At 40.1% G+C, this 17,587-nt stretch overlaps 2 protein-coding genes across 7 annotated transcripts in view; both read right to left on the reverse strand.

Annotated features, from left to right (window-relative positions):
* The window catches only part of LPIN2 (lipin 2), a 43,921-nt gene extending 39,081 nt beyond the window's left edge, over nt 1–4,840 (reverse strand). The window contains exon 1 of the mRNA XM_040058746.2: nt 4,676–4,840. The gene's annotated coding sequence lies outside the window, so the exon portion shown is untranslated. The remainder of the gene's footprint in view (nt 1–4,675) is intronic.
* A 7,180-nt stretch (nt 4,841–12,020) lies between these two features.
* MYOM1 (myomesin 1) overlaps nt 12,021–17,587 on the reverse strand; it is a 73,210-nt gene continuing 67,643 nt past the window's right edge. For 4 of the 6 annotated variants that reach the window (XM_040068069.2, XM_040067982.2, XM_058419282.1 and 1 more), the window contains 3 exons: nt 16,491–16,706; nt 13,519–13,642; nt 12,021–12,317 (listed from right to left, as the gene is read on the reverse strand). In XM_040068069.2, the coding sequence (XP_039924003.1) occupies nt 12,091–12,317; nt 13,519–13,642; nt 16,491–16,706 (567 nt within the window). In that variant the 3' untranslated portion in view covers nt 12,021–12,090. Of the gene's footprint in view, nt 12,318–13,518; nt 13,643–15,733; nt 16,707–17,587 lie in introns of those variants that run through there. The other 2 variants (XM_040068248.2, XM_058419285.1) reach the window with 1 other exon arrangement.

Consider the following 17,587-nt stretch of genomic DNA (forward strand, 5'->3'; position numbering starts at 1 on the left):
ATGTTCTTATGCACATGGAGACCTTAACTTCTTTCAAGGTACTGGGAAAAGTAACCGTCTATTCCAAGAGTGCAGCCCTTTGGGATCTGCATGGGCATATCCCACACCACCCCCTGTCACACTCAACATACATCCAGCATGAAGGCCACATCACCCTTGGCTGAACTTATTTCCAGACATGTAACACAGAAACCAATGTTTCTGAACAGAAATTCTATCAATCTCATTTTTGGATGAAATGAGAGAAAGCAGATGAAGCTTTTCCTGTATGTTTCTAGAAAGCACTAAGCATTTCCTTAATAAGCAATCCAGCAATCCCTTATCTTTGTTTTTTCCTTTAAACAATGTTTCTTTCCAGGCGCTGATCTGTCCCAGGTGTATTTAAATTTTTTCGCAATCTCCCAGGGTTTAGAAGTCAAAGCAAAAAAACACCGTCATGTGTGCACACACAAAATCTACCAATATCTGAACTATCTATTAGTGTTAAATAATTTGGTTATGTTTAGAATGGATATACCAATATAAGATAAGAGACTAGTACAAACCTTCAGGTTGACAAGAACAGAAATAATACTTCTTCTAAGAAATACCTATATGAAATACTTAAAGAGCTATGAATATTGTGTATATGAACAAGATACTTTTTTCCCCCCACTTGATAAGAATCTACATATTGCTGAACTCATGAACATATACCAAAAGAATGTAATAGCCCTAAATTTAATTTGCACACAAGACTTGGCTATATTATAATAAGTTGGGTAAAAATACTAGTCTTACAGAATTCCCACACAGAGGTATTTACATGAGATGTTGGGAAGACAAAAATTAGATACAGCTGAGCAAGGTGGCATGCAAAGCAAATTTCAGCAAAGCCAGTCCACTACATTATTGAGTTGTAATGACCACAGAGGTCACATCTGGCTGAGGGATCTGCTCGCCCCTAGCAGCGTGTCTGCACTGTCTGTACAGGACACAACACACCTGTGAAGTGGCCTCACAGATTTCTTGTTTGTGTTAACAGGCACGCTTTTTCCTTCAGTGGCTTTAACTCACCACTAAGTACTTTTCCTCTTTAAATCACCGTATTTCAGTTCACATCAAAAACTGAATTTTAGTTAGCTGAGGGAGAGTCAATTACTTCCATTTCTAATGGAATCACAGCTACAATTCATTATCCGAAGGACTTACTTGAAAGAATTTTGAAAAGAATCCTTTACGCATTTCCTTTAAAAGGCTTTTCATAACCATCAATTCAGAAGAACTGTATTTCCTGAGAAGACAGTTATGCAGTCTAAAAAAAGACAAGTAAACCCAGAGACACAGCCTAAGACCAGCTTAGCTGGCTTCAGCCACAAACACCAACAGAAATATGTCACCTACTACACTGCAGACTTTTCTCTTATTACTTTGAGTGTTTATATTTCTGGTATTGAACTTCAGCACTTCGGATAAAGAAATGGGCCGATTCATCAGCTAAAAATATCATCCGTTCACTCAGTGCACACAGAAGCAATGAGGAAGTGTGCCTTAGTCTTGGGAAAATAAGTGACTCGGGACAGCTTCTAATGGCAAATCATGTTAGTGCAAAGGTGAAAGAAACTGATTAAAATATCTATAGGAAGGGGAAGCTAGCATCCTTTCTTCGATAATTCCCTTGAAATATAAATACAAGGGGGAAAAAAAAAATCTCCAGAAAGTGTGCTTAAGCTTTGTCCTCAAAGCTTATGACTTGACTGAGGATGACAGTTTCATATTAAATCAGGCTGACTCCCCAAACTGAAATGCAAGCATTAATGTAACAACGAAGATGAGAGAGCAGCTAGGCAGATTAAATAAATTTTTAAGTGCCACACTCTTTGCAACATTTTTTACTATGCTTAAAGTGGATAATTCTGTCTATAATTTTTAAAAAACCCCTCTGCTTACCTATGTAACAGTGAGCTATGTCCAGAGATGACATCTTTGTATTACTGTAGAACCTTAAAGTGTAACTTCAACAAGATTATAAAGAACGTTCTCCAGATAGAAGAATCACTGGGATACAGTATGCTACTAAGCTATGTTCTCAGAATGTGCCCAGTATGGGATGAAGACATCTAATATACACTTCAGACTTGTATTTGATCACCAACGTATCACACACTGTTGTCTATAAGCCTGAAAGCTTCTTCATTGTGAATATCTGTAACATACAGCACTGAATCTCACACCAGAAAGTGTCCTTTCATCCCTTTTCGGACACTTACATAGAATGTATTACTAAATAACGATCTAACCAATGATTAAAAGTTATTTCATATATAATACAAAGCTATGTTAAAAAAAAAAAAAAAAAGTCCAATTTGTTAGAAATTCTAACTTAAGCACAGAGACTGTGAGAAACTGTTTTCCTGTATGCTGTAATGCACTTAAGATGCAAGACTGGAAAACAAGAAACTCACGATCTAGACTATTAACCGTGTGACCATTTTCCGGGAACAGAAGTAACAACTGCAGCTAATTTAACCTCCGGCTTTGACAAGGGTTCCCAAAGTGGCTTTGAACAAAATCCCTTCACCTCTATCTGATCTAGGTTGCCAATTCTCTGAGGCAAAGAGCAAGTCATAAAGCCCGCAAAGCAAAAAAAAGGGCTGCTCGGGGCCTCAAGGTACATAAGGAGGTGTCAAGTGCCCTAAGTGCAGTCTGGATCTCTCTTTAACTGATCAAGACTTTACACCAATGGAAGGAAATACTAGAGGTAAAGGGCACAAAATTCACTGCACCGCAAACCTGAAACATTTTACGTGGAAGTCTTCCAAGTAAACAGTAACAAAGACTTTTGCAACAACCCAAAATATTAAGTATCAAGAATAAGTTCAAACACCATCTCCGTTACAGGCCACTAAAAACCTCAAACTTTCCAATATGCTTAACTGAAACGTTATGATATAAGCTTAACAATCAATACTGTAATTGCTGATGAGAACTATTCAGCACTATTCCTACTATTCAGCACTATTCCTAGTTATTCCTACTGCAACTAAGAATAATACCAGATAATACATCATTTCAGTCAAAGTTCCTGGCATCCTGAGATCATTTAGAAACCTTTTAACTTTAGCCTATCAATTAAATAGTCTGTTATACAACACAAATATATTTTTACGGAGCACCTCACACTACACCACTAAGGTAAAGAGATCTTCCCTGGTTTTTTTAAGAGATGGCAAAACTCTTTACATTCCTGTATTTTCTGGGATGCAAAGGAACTATAGCAGGGGCTAGGAGAGAAGGCACAAACTTTGGCCCTGGCTAAAGCTAGCTGCCTAGTACATATACAAAAAAAAAAAAAAAAAACCAACAAAAACAAACAAAACCAAAAAAACCCCAACCAACCAAACAAAATTGGCTATGTATCCACAAAGTGATATGATAGATATTCCCCCACTTAAAAAAAAAAAAAAAAGGCATTTCATGACTTATGACCTTTCATTACAACTAATGAATACCTGTACATTCTTAAAACGTACATAACGCTACTTTTTTTTTTTTTTTTCCCCCTATTTTGCAAACATTAAGTGCTCAATATGCAAAACTGTGAAGTAGAAAAAACCCCCAACCAACCAAAGAAGACCAGAATAGACTCCAAGGAGTTGTACTTCAGTGATGCTTGTGGGTTGCTTACAGCCTGGGATATTCTATGACTCTAAGGACTAAAATTGTAAGACTGTCTGTCACCTTCTCTGACAGTATCCTGAATAATGCCACATACCAATATGGTACACGGCTAACAAATACTTTCTTGTAACAACAACGGAATTTTGTTTGGGAGGGGGGAAAAAGGTAACTAGATGATTGGCACGTACAAAGTGCAGCCACAACACAGGTATATTTATGACATCATTCTTCTGGACGGAAATGCACAGATTTACAAAGCATACTGCCCTGCCCTATCAAAAATCATTGATGCCTCCTACATGTACTCAGTAACCGCTCCAGGAGAAGAAAAACGTAGTTAACCCAAATTAAACTAGACGCACGCTCGGCAAGACCCCAAAGAGAAAGCAGGCGAAAAAAATGCGGGCGGTGTAGCTCCACTTCAGCCTCCCCACACCAGAGGGACAAACACGGGAGGCAGAGGCGGAGCGCGCCGCCGGAGCGAGAGTTCACTGCCCGAGTTTGAGGGGAAGGCGCTGGGCGGCGAGGCGAGGCGAGGCGAGGCGAGGCACGTATCCCGGTGTGCCAGAGCGGCACCGCCAAGCGCGCCGGCAACACCGGCGCTCCCGCCACCCCCGTGTCGCGGTGGGGCGGCAGCGCCGGGCGCCACCCCCACCGCCGCTCTGCCCAGCCGCACAGCGGGCAGCCGGGGCGCAGGAGGGGATGGTTCCCCTTCCCTCCGCCGGCCTGGGCTGCGGGGAACCGCGGGCAGCGTCCGGAGCGCTGGCAGCGCCGGCCGGGCGGCCCCGCTTCGCAGCGGAGGTTCCGGGGAGGTTCTCAGGGTTCTCTGCGGGGAGCGAGCCCGGGCTGGCAGCCGGGGCAGGGCCTGCGCCGCCCTCCCTGCCTCCCGCTCTCCCTCCTTCCCTCCCTGCCCGGTGGCCGCCGGGGCTGGCCGGCGTCGCCGCTCGTCCCCCGCACGCAGGCAGGAACACCGCGCGCACAGCCCACCCGGCGACAGCGGCCCCTTCCCGCTTACCTCGAGCGGGGCCCGGCGGGAGCCGGCGCCAGCCGAGGAGGGACTGGACGGATGGATGGATGGATGGAGGGAGGGACGGGAGCGGGAGCCGGGGGAGCCGCGCCCGGGCGGGTGCGAACTGCGCCAAGCGGCGGCCGTTGGTGCAGCGCGTGCACGCCCGCGCGCGCTCCCGCTGGCGGCGGGGGCGCGCCTGGCCCGGGGCGCCACGTGACCCTGGAGCGGCGCCGCGCAGGAGGGGGAGGGAGGGCAGGAGGCGCGCGTGCGCGCGGCGGCGCGGGAGCGGCGGGCGCGGCCCCGGCAGCTCGTACCCGGCAGCTCGTGGCGCGTCCGGGAGCCGCCCGCCGGGAACCCCCCGGCCCCTCGGGAACCCCCCCGGCCCCTCGGGAGCGGGCATCAGCAGCGGAAGCCCCTCGGGTGTAGCCGTGGTCTGAGCCGCGGCTCAGGATTAGCGCCCCGTGACCGCGGGGCGGAAAAGACGCGCTGCCTTCACGGTGTTTGCCACTTCATCCGTCTGTCACCGCGTCCTTCTGAAAGTTACCCGGCTACCCACAGGAGGAGGGGAAATATGTTTTATTTATACGCATCTGTATACATACGTACATATGTGTGTTATATAAGCATTATGCAGTAGTCTGTCTATAGCTATATACACCATAGTCTCCAGCTGTGCGAGAGGAGGTTTCAGATGGACATTAGAGGGATTATTTCACAGTGAGGGTGGTTAGGCATTGGAATGGGACGCCCAGGGAGGTGATGGAGTCACCGTCCCTGGAGGTGTTTTAAGGAAAGCCTGGACGGCGGCACTCAGTGCTGTCCACGGTCTGCTTGACGCGATGATGTTTGGTTGTCGATCAAACTCGATGGTCTCGGAGGTCTTTTCCGACATAATTAATCCAGTAACTCTATTTTATATATATATATATATTTGTAATGAAAGTGTAGAATTGCAAAATCAGAACATGTCCAGCAGGCTGTGTTTGCATTTCAGGACAATAGCTTCATTTGCCCATTGCTTTCATCATTCACACCACTGCTTGCTGAAGCTGGTTTGGTGATGTGTTATTATTTACCTGAGTCACACTATTGCCCAGAGGCCCCAGATGATACTGTGACATAACATGTACTAAACCGCGGTAATATTCTCACTTCAAACAACTTGCACCATAAAAAAAGGAAAAGAAGAGCTGAAGCAGCACAATTGGAAATACAGTTTGGGTTTCACAAATGTGAATTAAGTGTTTTATCACTACCCCTGTTGCTTCTTTATTTTGTTGTACTTCCATTTGTCTACCAACTTCTTTTTCATCCACCAATCTATTGACAAAAGTTTTGTTAAAAGCTGGCTTTTCTCCACTTGGTGTTAGAGTAATTTTAAGTTTTAACACAGGTTTCATGTAGTTGTCACATAATGAGAAATCAGGCTGGTCAGCAGAGTATTCAGGGCAACTGACAAAAAGATACGCTAGCAGGCAAAGTAATATATAGACAAAATTTATTGTGATAGTCCATGTATCTCTTAAAAGATGCTTGACACTCTTTTTTTTACCAGCGCTACAAAGAGATAAGATCTGTTTATTCATCTGTACCTCCTAGGACAAGCTGCATAAAAGATTATGGCCAGTGAGTTTGCTTATTTGCAGATAATATATTTAAATCCCTTTAAAGATGGAACTAAAACAAATCTATCCCTGCATAACGTGCAAGCTGGGTTTTCAAAGAAAGTGGTTCATAGAAGAAGGCACAAACACAGAATTGCATGGATAGGGTGACAATATTATGGATATGTAAAAAGGAAGGTCAGATTTCACACCTGCCCATTTTGATGATGTTATTGTCATGTCAGGAATTCTGAGTCAGTCTTGGAACACTTTCCAGGACTCAGGATACATGGAAGCAACAAAGAGTAATGGAGCAATTTGCCACCCTTCAGCGCAACCATTTTTCAGCTGCAGCAGTTTTCTGAAGAGGCCTCCTGTTTGAGTATAATGTTGCAATAATAATTACCTAGCCACATTAGCATAACATCTGTCGCAAACACACAGTCTGCAGATCATTTCCCTGCTTTGCTGAGTTCCTTATTTGGCATCTTAGTCTCACAGTTTGTGGGGGTAACCTATTCAGCAATTGCTCTAACAGAGTATTTGCATTTGTGTTTCTGTGATCTTATCTTTGCTGATCGCAACAAGAAGTTATTTTTTTAGTGGAGGGGATTCTCCTTTTCAATGCTAGACAGCCCTGTTTACAGGTAGATAAGAGGTAGGGGCTAAATCTGTCATATGTCCTCAAATATTCACATTAAGCTAAATCCTATTATAAAATAACCAAGAAAAATCTTTACTTGAAAAGGGGTAACAAATGGGTACATCGTACTTTTCTGTTTCAAACCTGGAAGAGGTGCTTCTGAGTAAAGTGCATTTACTTGAAAACACAGTGTCTTCCCTTTAGGTAACATTTACCATTCCAAAATTATCACCTCTACACAAATCAGGACTACTGAAGTAGACATCCCTCAGTATTCTGCTTGTGTATTCTCTACTCTTTTGCACTTATACATAGAAGATTACAATCAAGCTGTGAAATGGCTTGCATTTTCCACAGCTGTATCTATCAGGTGGGATTGGTTTCTGTTGTGTGTGGAGTGGTGTAGACAGGATCTCTCTACATTGATGAACCATTTGTGGTCCTTGTTGAACACCAGCTCACTTGGTTAATCCAGGACCTCCAGGGCACAGGTAACCTGCAACCTCATTTTTTTCATTTCACCACAAATGCCACTATTGTTTCCCCCATCAGGGAGAGGGGAGGGCGTAATGAGAGCCTCTGCTTACTAGTGTGGTTATTTCGGTGGAGAGAAAGCAATTTGAAAGTATGTTACCCAGTGCCATATGTAAATCAGTGGCTCTCTGGCTCTTCAACTGAGGATCATGTGTGGCAGCAGCATTGTGTGAGAGGTAGCCTGCTTAGGGCTACGTAAAGCAGAAAAAGAGATTACATTCATGATGAGATATTGTTTTGTCATTGTGTCTGTTTGTATGCATACAACACTCAGAAAGAAACCGCTCTGGAGCAGTCTGTTATTTCATACCCACCAGCACCCCTGCTCACTCATCACAGCAGACAGGATATCTGTTTGGTTTTTGTTTGTTTGTTTGTTTTTCCTACTTTAGTGTTGTTTAGACTCTTTTATCTTACCCTGTAAACCTATGAGACTCTTTATCTCAGCCTCTTAGTCATGACCAGCACATGTCCCTCATGAAGCATTTTCCCTAACGTCTCTCAGATCAGAATGTCATTATGACAGGATGTTATGATTTAGTTTAGTTTATATTTTTATTTCCATTTAAGAGTCCAAAAAAAAAAAAAAAAAAAAAAAAAAAAGGGAAGTTTATAACGAGGATTCAGGGCTGTAAGGAAGTGTACCCTCATCCACCAAAATTTTTAAGCACACCAATAGTCCAAAATTTGATGGACTTGTGTGTAGAGTTAAATTTGGTTAAGCCAGCACCCTCGGATCAAGTCTCATATGAACAATATAACTCAATTCTTTGTCAAATGTTAGCAGGTGTTTCACCTACCATTTTCTGATAATAGATATGATAGGATTTCAGGCCTCCTGTTAAGAAGTTCCTTATCCTTGCCAAAATCACAGCCTAATTAAGCAGGAGGTTTTTTTTCCCGGTCCTGTTAGGATGAGTGATGAAAAGGTAAATGGAAATAACTGTGTGAAATTGGATGGTAGAAGATGTAAGATTGGGAAAGAAGAAAGAAAAAGTGTTTCATTTGAAAATTTGCAGAAGGAGATTGCAGGAAAGAGCTCTCACATAATGAAATGGGAAGTGAGACAAGGGCAAAATTCAGCAGAAGATTGCACCCAAATCTGGGGCCTTCCTTCCTCTCTATCAGCCCCTTATTGTCTCTCTCACAGTACCTTTATCTGTAGAAGCCCTTGTGAAACAGATTTTTTTCCAGCGTTTTCCTCTTTACAGCTTTTGTGGCACTTTTCCCTGAACAACATTTTGCTTCAATTCTTAAAATTAATGTCCTTTTAGCAAGGCAAAAAAGACAAACAAACAAAAAACTGTGGGGAAAGACTTGTAGTTCTGGGTGTCTGTCCCATATAAGCGCAGATGAAATGGGATGTCATTTATGCATTTACCTTATAGTTGTTGTTCAAGGGCAAAGAGCAGAAGTGCACTCTATGCTAGTTTAAGGATGATCTCAGTTTACAACTAGCGGCTTCAAAGATTATGGTTTAATGCATTACCAAATTATGTCTGTCAGTCTCAGAGCACAGACAGATCTTTCTCAATAACTGACTAACAAATCCAGAAGAATTCAAGGATAGCTGGAATCAGAGTGCCTTTACTGCAGTGGAAGTCAAAGCCTATTTTTCTCATCCTTTTTCATCCTCAAAAATCATCCTTTGTGGTTTTAGAAGGTGTCTGGATAATATAGCTTATTACAACACTTCCCCTTGTTAAATACAGTTATTATAACACAAGAACATTAATTTCTAGAAGAGTTATTAATTTGAATATAAAGAGCAATGTGTGCTGAAAGGAAACGTAGGTGAGAAGTAAGAAAATAGTGAAGTATGCTTCAGATAAATATTGCCTGATTTTAAATGTAGTCAAATGATTGTATGTTTGATAGGAGATCCTGTTGCTACAGAAATAATTTGCGTTCTATCGTTATGTAATGCACAGAGACTGAAACAATTTTTCATGCTTATAATGGAGAGTAGAATATAAATAATACATTTATAATGCAAGAAAGAAATTATTCAACCACAGCAACATAATAAGCTTTAGTATACTCAGCAATTCTGTTAATATTAATTTTTAACATTTTGTTATATATTTGTGCACCACTACAGCTTAAAGAATCAAAATAAAAAAGTGAGGGTAATCATTGACATATTTTTCTAATTACTGTGCATTAGTACACTATTCTGGGTAGCACATGTATTCCTGTAGAACAATACTGATATGACTCCATTTCCAGGTCTGTGAGGAAACATCCAAATTTAGCAAAAAAATCCCCAAACTCTAGTGCATTTTCGTTTAAAATGTTAAACCTATTTCCAGTAGGTTTTATATCTGAAATATCAGGGAAATAGTGATTTTTCTTGCAGCAAAAAGCTAAAACCTGATTCTGCTACAGTGTCACAAAAGAGAGATCTGCTATTGGCTTCACAGTGAGGAAAATGGGCTTTGTAATCTGAGATTTGGGACATTTTTAGAACATTCTTCTGAGATCTAGCTTGATTTCTATTAAAGCTAATGAAAAGAACCCTGCGGCATTTTGCAGGAATTGGATCAGGCTCTCAGTGGTACAGTCTGTTCTATATATAACTTACTCACTGCCTCTGGTGTTTGTGGCAGACAGGCTCCCAACCCGAAGGAGCTGTGAGAGGTGATGGATCTGTGAGAGATGTAAGGCAGCTTGAAAGAATTGCCATGGCAGGAGAACACGTGTGAAACAACCTGCAGCTTTGTACTGCCTTTAAGGGTCACCCTCCGTAACTCTGACAGACTGCACATCTCTAGATATTTTTCATTTTCTGTAATAATTGCATGAGAAATTACATGCAGTGGGGTGTCCTGCTATGGAAATGCTCCTTACTGCATTTTTCTGTGGGACCTATGCTTATGTCCTTCACTGAGGGGCACACATAGATTTAGAAAAGGATGTGATGGAGAACTGAGTCAAGCTCGATGTCAAACAGCACCTAAGTGTAGTTGGATGATTTTAGTTGCAGTTCAGTCTGCATTTAAGTTTCTCCCAACACCATTTTGTGTAGAAGTCAGTATTTTGATTTCTACAGTGTTTTTTCTCTGTTGCATCCTACGTCCTTCTGTCACTCACTGTGGACCATCCAAGTTATTTTAACACTTTACATTGTTTACAGAAACATTATTACTCTACTTGCCTACATATAAGTGCTCTATCCAGTGTTTCATCCAGACAGAAAATTTCTGTTGGTTTTAAAAAGAGTTGAATAGAATCCTGTTGGAATTCTACTAGAAGGAAATTAATTTCTTCTCATCTGGGATATCAACATCTTGACTTCTATGCATTTACATGTTATTGAGGCTCTTTGTTTAGTTATGAAAGTTCTATAAGGATGGATTAGAAACCGGTATTTCTTGTGTTTTCAGTATTTCTACATTAGTCATAGATCCAGCACCTACAAATACCAGTGGAATTCAGTAACCTTTCATCAATAATCCATCTGGAAAAAGACAATAAAATATGATTGAGCCTTCTTAGAGTTGAAAACAATATGAATATTTTCCTAGTAATTAAAATATTTTCTTTTAAATTGTTATGTTTTATAAGTTCGGGTCACTTCAAAGTTGAACTCAGCTTGCATAGCAACAAAATAAATTCTGACCTTTATTGGTTTGTTTTTCAACTTGTACTCTGCTTCTTCCATGGTATCTAAGCATTTGCAAATGAGTCATATTTTTCTATATCCTCAGTACATAAACATGTGAATGAACACAGTAATGAATGTGAATGAGCACAGCAATGGTTTAATGCAGAGATTCTTGCCTTACATTTATTCCTTACTGACATGACCATGAAGCTACACTCTCTTATATGGATATGATGACAGTGAGTGGAAGATTGATAGTCTTGGGCTGAGCCACTGAGGAAGAGGAGCAGTAGGTTTATCAGAAATCTGGGTGCTGTGGCAAAATTTGTGGAGAAAAATAAGCATGTGGGGCAGCTGATACTTCATGGGTTAATGCTATATCCACAGTAACTCATGAAGGCTTTAAGAGAATTAGTGAAGTGGAGAGGACTGGAAAATAGTCATGTGAGTCTTGGTGATAAGAAATGGCCAGATGTGGTCCTGATCTACCTGGTGAACTAGGTTTGCATGAAAGAAACTTGGATCAAAAGAAAACTACTTATGTCCCCGCCCTGCATCCCTAGGAGATGGTCCTATTTCTGGAGATCTTCCACTGTGGCCAAACTGGTCATGGGGAAAAGTAGAGCCCACATGGCATGAAGAGGACGGTATATATAATTTCCTTGGAAAAGTAAGCAGCATCTGCCTCAAGCTGTGATGGTCTATAAATATTGATTAACACATCTGTTGGAGTCCAATCTACCTGGTGAACTAGGTTTGCATAATGGATATTTTTTAGTAATTAAATTCACATTGACAGTACATGTATCATTATACAGATACTTGGGAATTCCTGCAGTGCAGTTATCTGGTACTGAGATGCATTTAAATTTAAAGTTTAAACTTAAAGTTAGGAAATATAACAAATGTTACACCACCCCTGCCCCCTCCCATTAATAAACTTCTGTGTTAAAATATTATGGTTACGATACCACTCATGAAATCTCAGGCTGAACTTATTATCCTGTGACAGAATCACATTCTTCATTGAAGTTCAGTGGGGTTTTCCCAAGGCTGCTTTTTCTGGTGGTTTCTTTCCCTGCCTATCCAAGCTTTCTGTGGGTTGAGGAACCTTTTCTGCTACTCCTGCCTTTCCAGCAGTCTTCTTTGCTGCTTGCTGGTTGCTTTTTGTATCCTTTTCTGTTTCCACAGGGGGTATTTCATTTGGATCAGGTGTCTCTTCTGTAGCAGTAATTTCTTCTATGTGTGGCTTAATAAAATCTGATTTAGGAGAAGTAATAAAACTTCTGAGTAATCCTAAGTAACAATATTTACTGTGCTCAGCAACATTTACTTCACATTGGTTATGACCTTACCATGTTCTTTTCCTCTTTTCCTACCCATATAAAGAGATTCAGTATCATAGATAATATTACAACTTCTTATGGAACCAAAACCAAGCCCAAGTCTTTATGGTCTCTAATTAAAATGATTAAGAGGTAGATACTGGAAAATGTTTACAGGTACAGAAATAATTGTTTCCTGCTTAAGTCACCTAATTTACTGGATTGCTCAGAAAAGTCTACCATACCAGTAAGACAAGAGAGGAAGGAAATGCTGTAAAATATTTGTTCTTGCCTTAGGAGCAAAAAGGTGGGGGAGAATAAAAGTCTAAAATATTCTGTCAGAAATTATACAAGGTGTGTACACCCTGTGTACAAAGAAAAAATACTTAGGCAAAAATATGTAAAACAGATGTTCTGATACTGTCAGAATTTAAGACTGATTTGGAGCTAAAATGCTCTATATGAGAGAGATGTAATTGTGAAGAATAAATCATTGTCCAAATAGCAATTCTATAGTAAGGGTCTAAAAGAGAGATGCATGAGAATGCTGAATCACCAGAGAGCTTTTAATTTTCTACCCTTCCTCTAAACAAGACCAAAAATGGTCACTTATATCTCTAACTTTACCATTCATAAAACTAGGAGAGAATAATTGATTAATCTCAAGTTGTGGCTAAACAGTCAGAGATTTCTAAAAGACTTAGGCATTTAGGGTCCCCGAATCAGCAAAGCCTTTTTTTTGGTGAAATATCAAACATCTAGCTGCTGAAATGAGTCTCACTTTGGAAAACAACACCATCTGTGTATGTATACATACATGCTTACAAAGTCTTTCCTCTGCATTCAGAAATTTAGAAGTATTTATTATGACTTTAAAAACTTCCATCAGCCAGATTAGTCAAGGTGACAACTTGCAGTGGAGGTAGAAACGATGGTTTCAAAATATTGATTTAAGTCTCTTTCACTTAGGCCTAACGTGGTAATTCATACTTTGCATCTGTTGTTAAGAGCACATGTACTGTAACGTTGATTGATTGGGACCTATGAAATATTGATTGGCACAGACAATTGACTACATAACAATTTAACAATTTTTTCATCTGAATAGAAGACTCTAACAGTGAAAGCACTCTTACCTTTCTTTCCCTCTTCCTTCTGTTTGCTTGCTGTCATTGCTTTTTTCTTTTTAGATACAGTTTTATTACTTTGATTGTGTCCTTGGACTGTGTCAGTCTGCCCTGACACAGGCATCACAATCACCTGAAGCAAAGCAAGAACAAAACATGCACAAGCAAGACATGTGGGTGCATCACAAATTCAGCCTGAAATCACCATAACTGAATCCCTGGAAGCAACACCTTTCAAAGCAGCTTCTGACTTTAAGGGACACATACATCTGCCAAAGCAAGTCAAAGTAGAACTCAGCCTATTACCTGGGAGGTGACCCACTTGTATTCCACGGCTGTTCTGCCATAACTAAAGTAGTAGAAATAAACTGTTGCCAAAATGCAATATTAAATATTATTAAATATTATTTAAAATAATTCTGGGTAATAAACATCAGTTATTGCAAAGAGCAGGTCATATTCTTGTTTGCACTCTGGAGGATGGAAAAGCTGTGACTCTGTTATTTGTATGTTTTATGTCATGGGACAAAGATGGAGCCACCTGCATATCATCCTTGAACTTCATGTCCTACTAAGTAAAATTATAAAATAATTTTGCATTTCTCCTTTAAACTTGGGAAGCTTGCTCTATCTCAGATTACAGATCTTCTCTTGAATATATTTTGAAATTTAAAAATTAAGCCTTGTTACCTTTTCTGTTTTACACAGTGGCTGTGACTAGATAATCCGAGCTTTTTTTGGTAACAGATATTTAGTCATTAAAGGACATAATTACATACACCTTAAAAATGCAATAATGTCATAAATTTTGATGCTCGAGTGTTAAATGTTTTAGGAGATAAGGCTTTATGAACACATACACTGTTTATGTGAAACACCAAAACCACATTGTTTTTACATAATTTCATGTTAAAAATCCCTGTGATGTGAAATCTATGCTGGAAGAAAAAGAGATTTATACCAGCTAAACTTAACATGTTCCTTGAAATTAGTGATACTATTAGTGCAGGCACATGCACTAAAGTTAAGTATGTGCTAACTTGTTTTTGTAGTTCATAAAACTGATCTAAATATGGATTCTTGTTATAAGATTAAGGTAACAAATGTTAGCCCTTTATAGAAACTGCTTTTCAAAAAAAGAAATTGCTAAAATCAGCATTTTTGCCATCGGTAACTGTGTTGAATCTATTTTTACCTGAACCATTAAGAATTCCTTCTGTTTCCACTTCTCCTTTAACATTAGCTGACAGTAAACCTCATATGGCAAGGGGTTAAGTAAGTGTTAACTGTACAACACTTAGTAGTGGCATCCTCACAGAAATGCCAGTACTGCACCAAAGTGAGCGCCTGGGACTGCAGCACTATTTCTGCAGTCACAGTAGCTAGAAAAGATAAGAGAAAGTACATGAAATGTGCACAGAGATCATGCTTAGACTGAAAATATGTACGTTAGTTCTTTAGATTTTGGTGTGAAGAATCATGCTGTTGTGAGACTAGTGATGAAAACCTTTATTGACATAGGACATTGCTCTCCTAAGCAGCAATTGGGCTGACTCCTGCTTCTAATCCTATCCTATACATACAGCATCACCTGTATAGATCATGTGTCCAGCAGGTTCTGTTGCTTTTCCTCCACTGATATATAATCAGTGGCATTAGAAAATAGGAGACATGGAGTTTTAATCTATGTTAAGTGCATTCCAAGACCTGGACTTTTTTTTTTTTTTCTCTGAAACATTTTTGTGTAACAACAAAAAACCCAATAAAACAACACCACCACTTTTTTTCAGAGGGGTGGGAGAGGGGTGTGAGAGTGAAGATTCTTTTTGTAGCTTCAAAAGACCTTTATAAAATATGTTATTTCTGAATCTTCAGTGTTAAGTTTGGATGGAATTCACTGACTAACAAAATTCTGTCTAACAAAATACTTACCTATCACCCTTAAATCACAACTCATGCCCAGGTGCATCGAAAAGCATAGAACTACTCCTGTGACAGAATTTGCAAAAAAACCTTGTTGACTTAAGACTTGAAGCAGTGAAGGTCTGGACAGAGAGATGTGAAGAGATGCCATTGTGGTTTTGTTGCAAACAGCAAAGTGAAGATTAACAGGGATCTAAAGGGAAGCTGGAGGTAATTACAGTGGTGAAAGCATTAAGACACTAAGATACTGTGCACAACTACACGAGCTGTGGCAAATCAAACAAGACACAGTGAAACAAGCTTGTGATGGAAGGAAAGAAGTGAATTCAGTTTATTTGTGGACATAGAGCAGAGTTCACACACTTTTACAGACACACACACACATATTATCCTGGCCTCCTAAGCCTTACTTTCATTCGTGTTACAGTACTGTTACCCTGTTTGGGCAGATTAAACAATATTTAGGGCTGTAAATGACACCCATATTAAGGCCTCACTAAATTAACACAGCAATACAAAGGGGCCTTAACACAGGCAAAAACCAGCAATCATTTCTCAGTGGTCTAACACATTCCATTTATGCTGCTTTACCAAAGCTGGAACAAATCCTAACTGCTGCTCAAATACACCCCGATCATTTCTGATCTTTCCATCTACTTCATTAGTTGCTTCTACTGAAACAATTCTTGATCCTTTCCTTCCAGATGCTCCAGGAAGAGGGTCGAATGGTGGGCATGTGCTTACAGGCAGCATACACTGGGCCTTGCTTAAAATGCTACAATTAGTTTCTGTGAAGTTAGCTGTAGGAAAACCTTTAGGAAGGGCCCTGTTTTCCCTGGCATAAATAAGTGTATTAGCAGCAAATGTGAAGTGAATGGAAAAATCCAAGGCTGCCTGCTAAAGCAGAAAGCCATTTACACACATGGATTATATCAGCCTAACATCCAAAATCTCCTCTGTACTTTTGCCTTCTAGACTTAAGTTCACGCTTTCGTTTTATCCTACTGCTTTTTCTCTTGCTCAGACGCTCTCTCTTCCTCGGGTATGTACACACTTACGGTGACGTCGCTGGTCTCTGTACCGTACTTGTTCTTCACCACAATGCTGTATTTCCCAGAGTCTTGTGTGGACACAGTAGAAATGGAAAAGCTGACATTTTTTCCAGATTCAAACTTCAGGGTGCAATTGGCATCTGATACAAATGATTTTTCATTCTTCAGCCATGAAACCTCTGGGGTGGGATCTCCCCAGACAGTGCAAGAAAGATTAAGTGCCTGTAGAAAAAGTACAAAGGAATTATGAGTCAGTAAATATTTGCTGTGTTTTTTGATGCCTGACTCTCCATATATTCCAAATTCCAGTTTAGCTTCCTGCTTTTAGTAAAGTGATGCATGCCATCATCTGTAATCAATAATTTATGTCACTCTTCTCTATCATAAAGCAAAAGAAGGAACTCAGTTAATTCAAAACAGCCATTAAAACCTTTCAATATTTTATGGACCTTCTTCTCTACCCTCATAATCATTAGTAGAGATTTCTCCATGAGTATATTTTAATATAAAATTAGATATTATCTGCATTTGTGTGGTACACCTGAAATGAGATTTTAATAAACTGTCAGATGGTTTTTTCTACATTAAGCTCAGTATATATATATATATATATATATATCCCATAAGCAAAGAAAGTGTGCTTGTGTTTTTAGAAAACGAAGAACAAAGTGGCCCTGGAATATTTTGTTATATTTGGGATCCTTTTAAACTATGCCCTGACAGCTCTTCTAACAGACTTGAAGTGTTTTATGCACTTCTGTGAAACTATTTTTACCCAAAATCAATACAGTCTTTACTCATTCTCTGGTGTTCATATAAACATTTCCCTTTGATGTTAGTTCTGTTCCTAAGGTCTGAATTCAGCCCCGACAGCCTGCAGGAAGTATCTTCACTGTTAGAGAATCATATTGTTGGAGAGGTCACTGACAGCTTCTTCTGCCTTCAGTGGGCTGGTGAGTCTCATGGGCACACTTTGTACAGGCCTTGTTTTTCTTTTTTTTCTTGTCAGCTAGGAAATTAATTTTTGGGAGATATTGATACATGTAAGTGATCCCTTCTTCCAGCCACAGTGGCAGTCTTCTCAAAAATATTTGCAAAAGTGA

The sequence above is a fragment of the Hirundo rustica genome, chromosome 1 (assembly GCF_015227805.2).
Source record: "Hirundo rustica isolate bHirRus1 chromosome 1, bHirRus1.pri.v3, whole genome shotgun sequence".
Classification (NCBI taxonomy): Eukaryota; Metazoa; Chordata; class Aves; order Passeriformes; family Hirundinidae; genus Hirundo; species Hirundo rustica.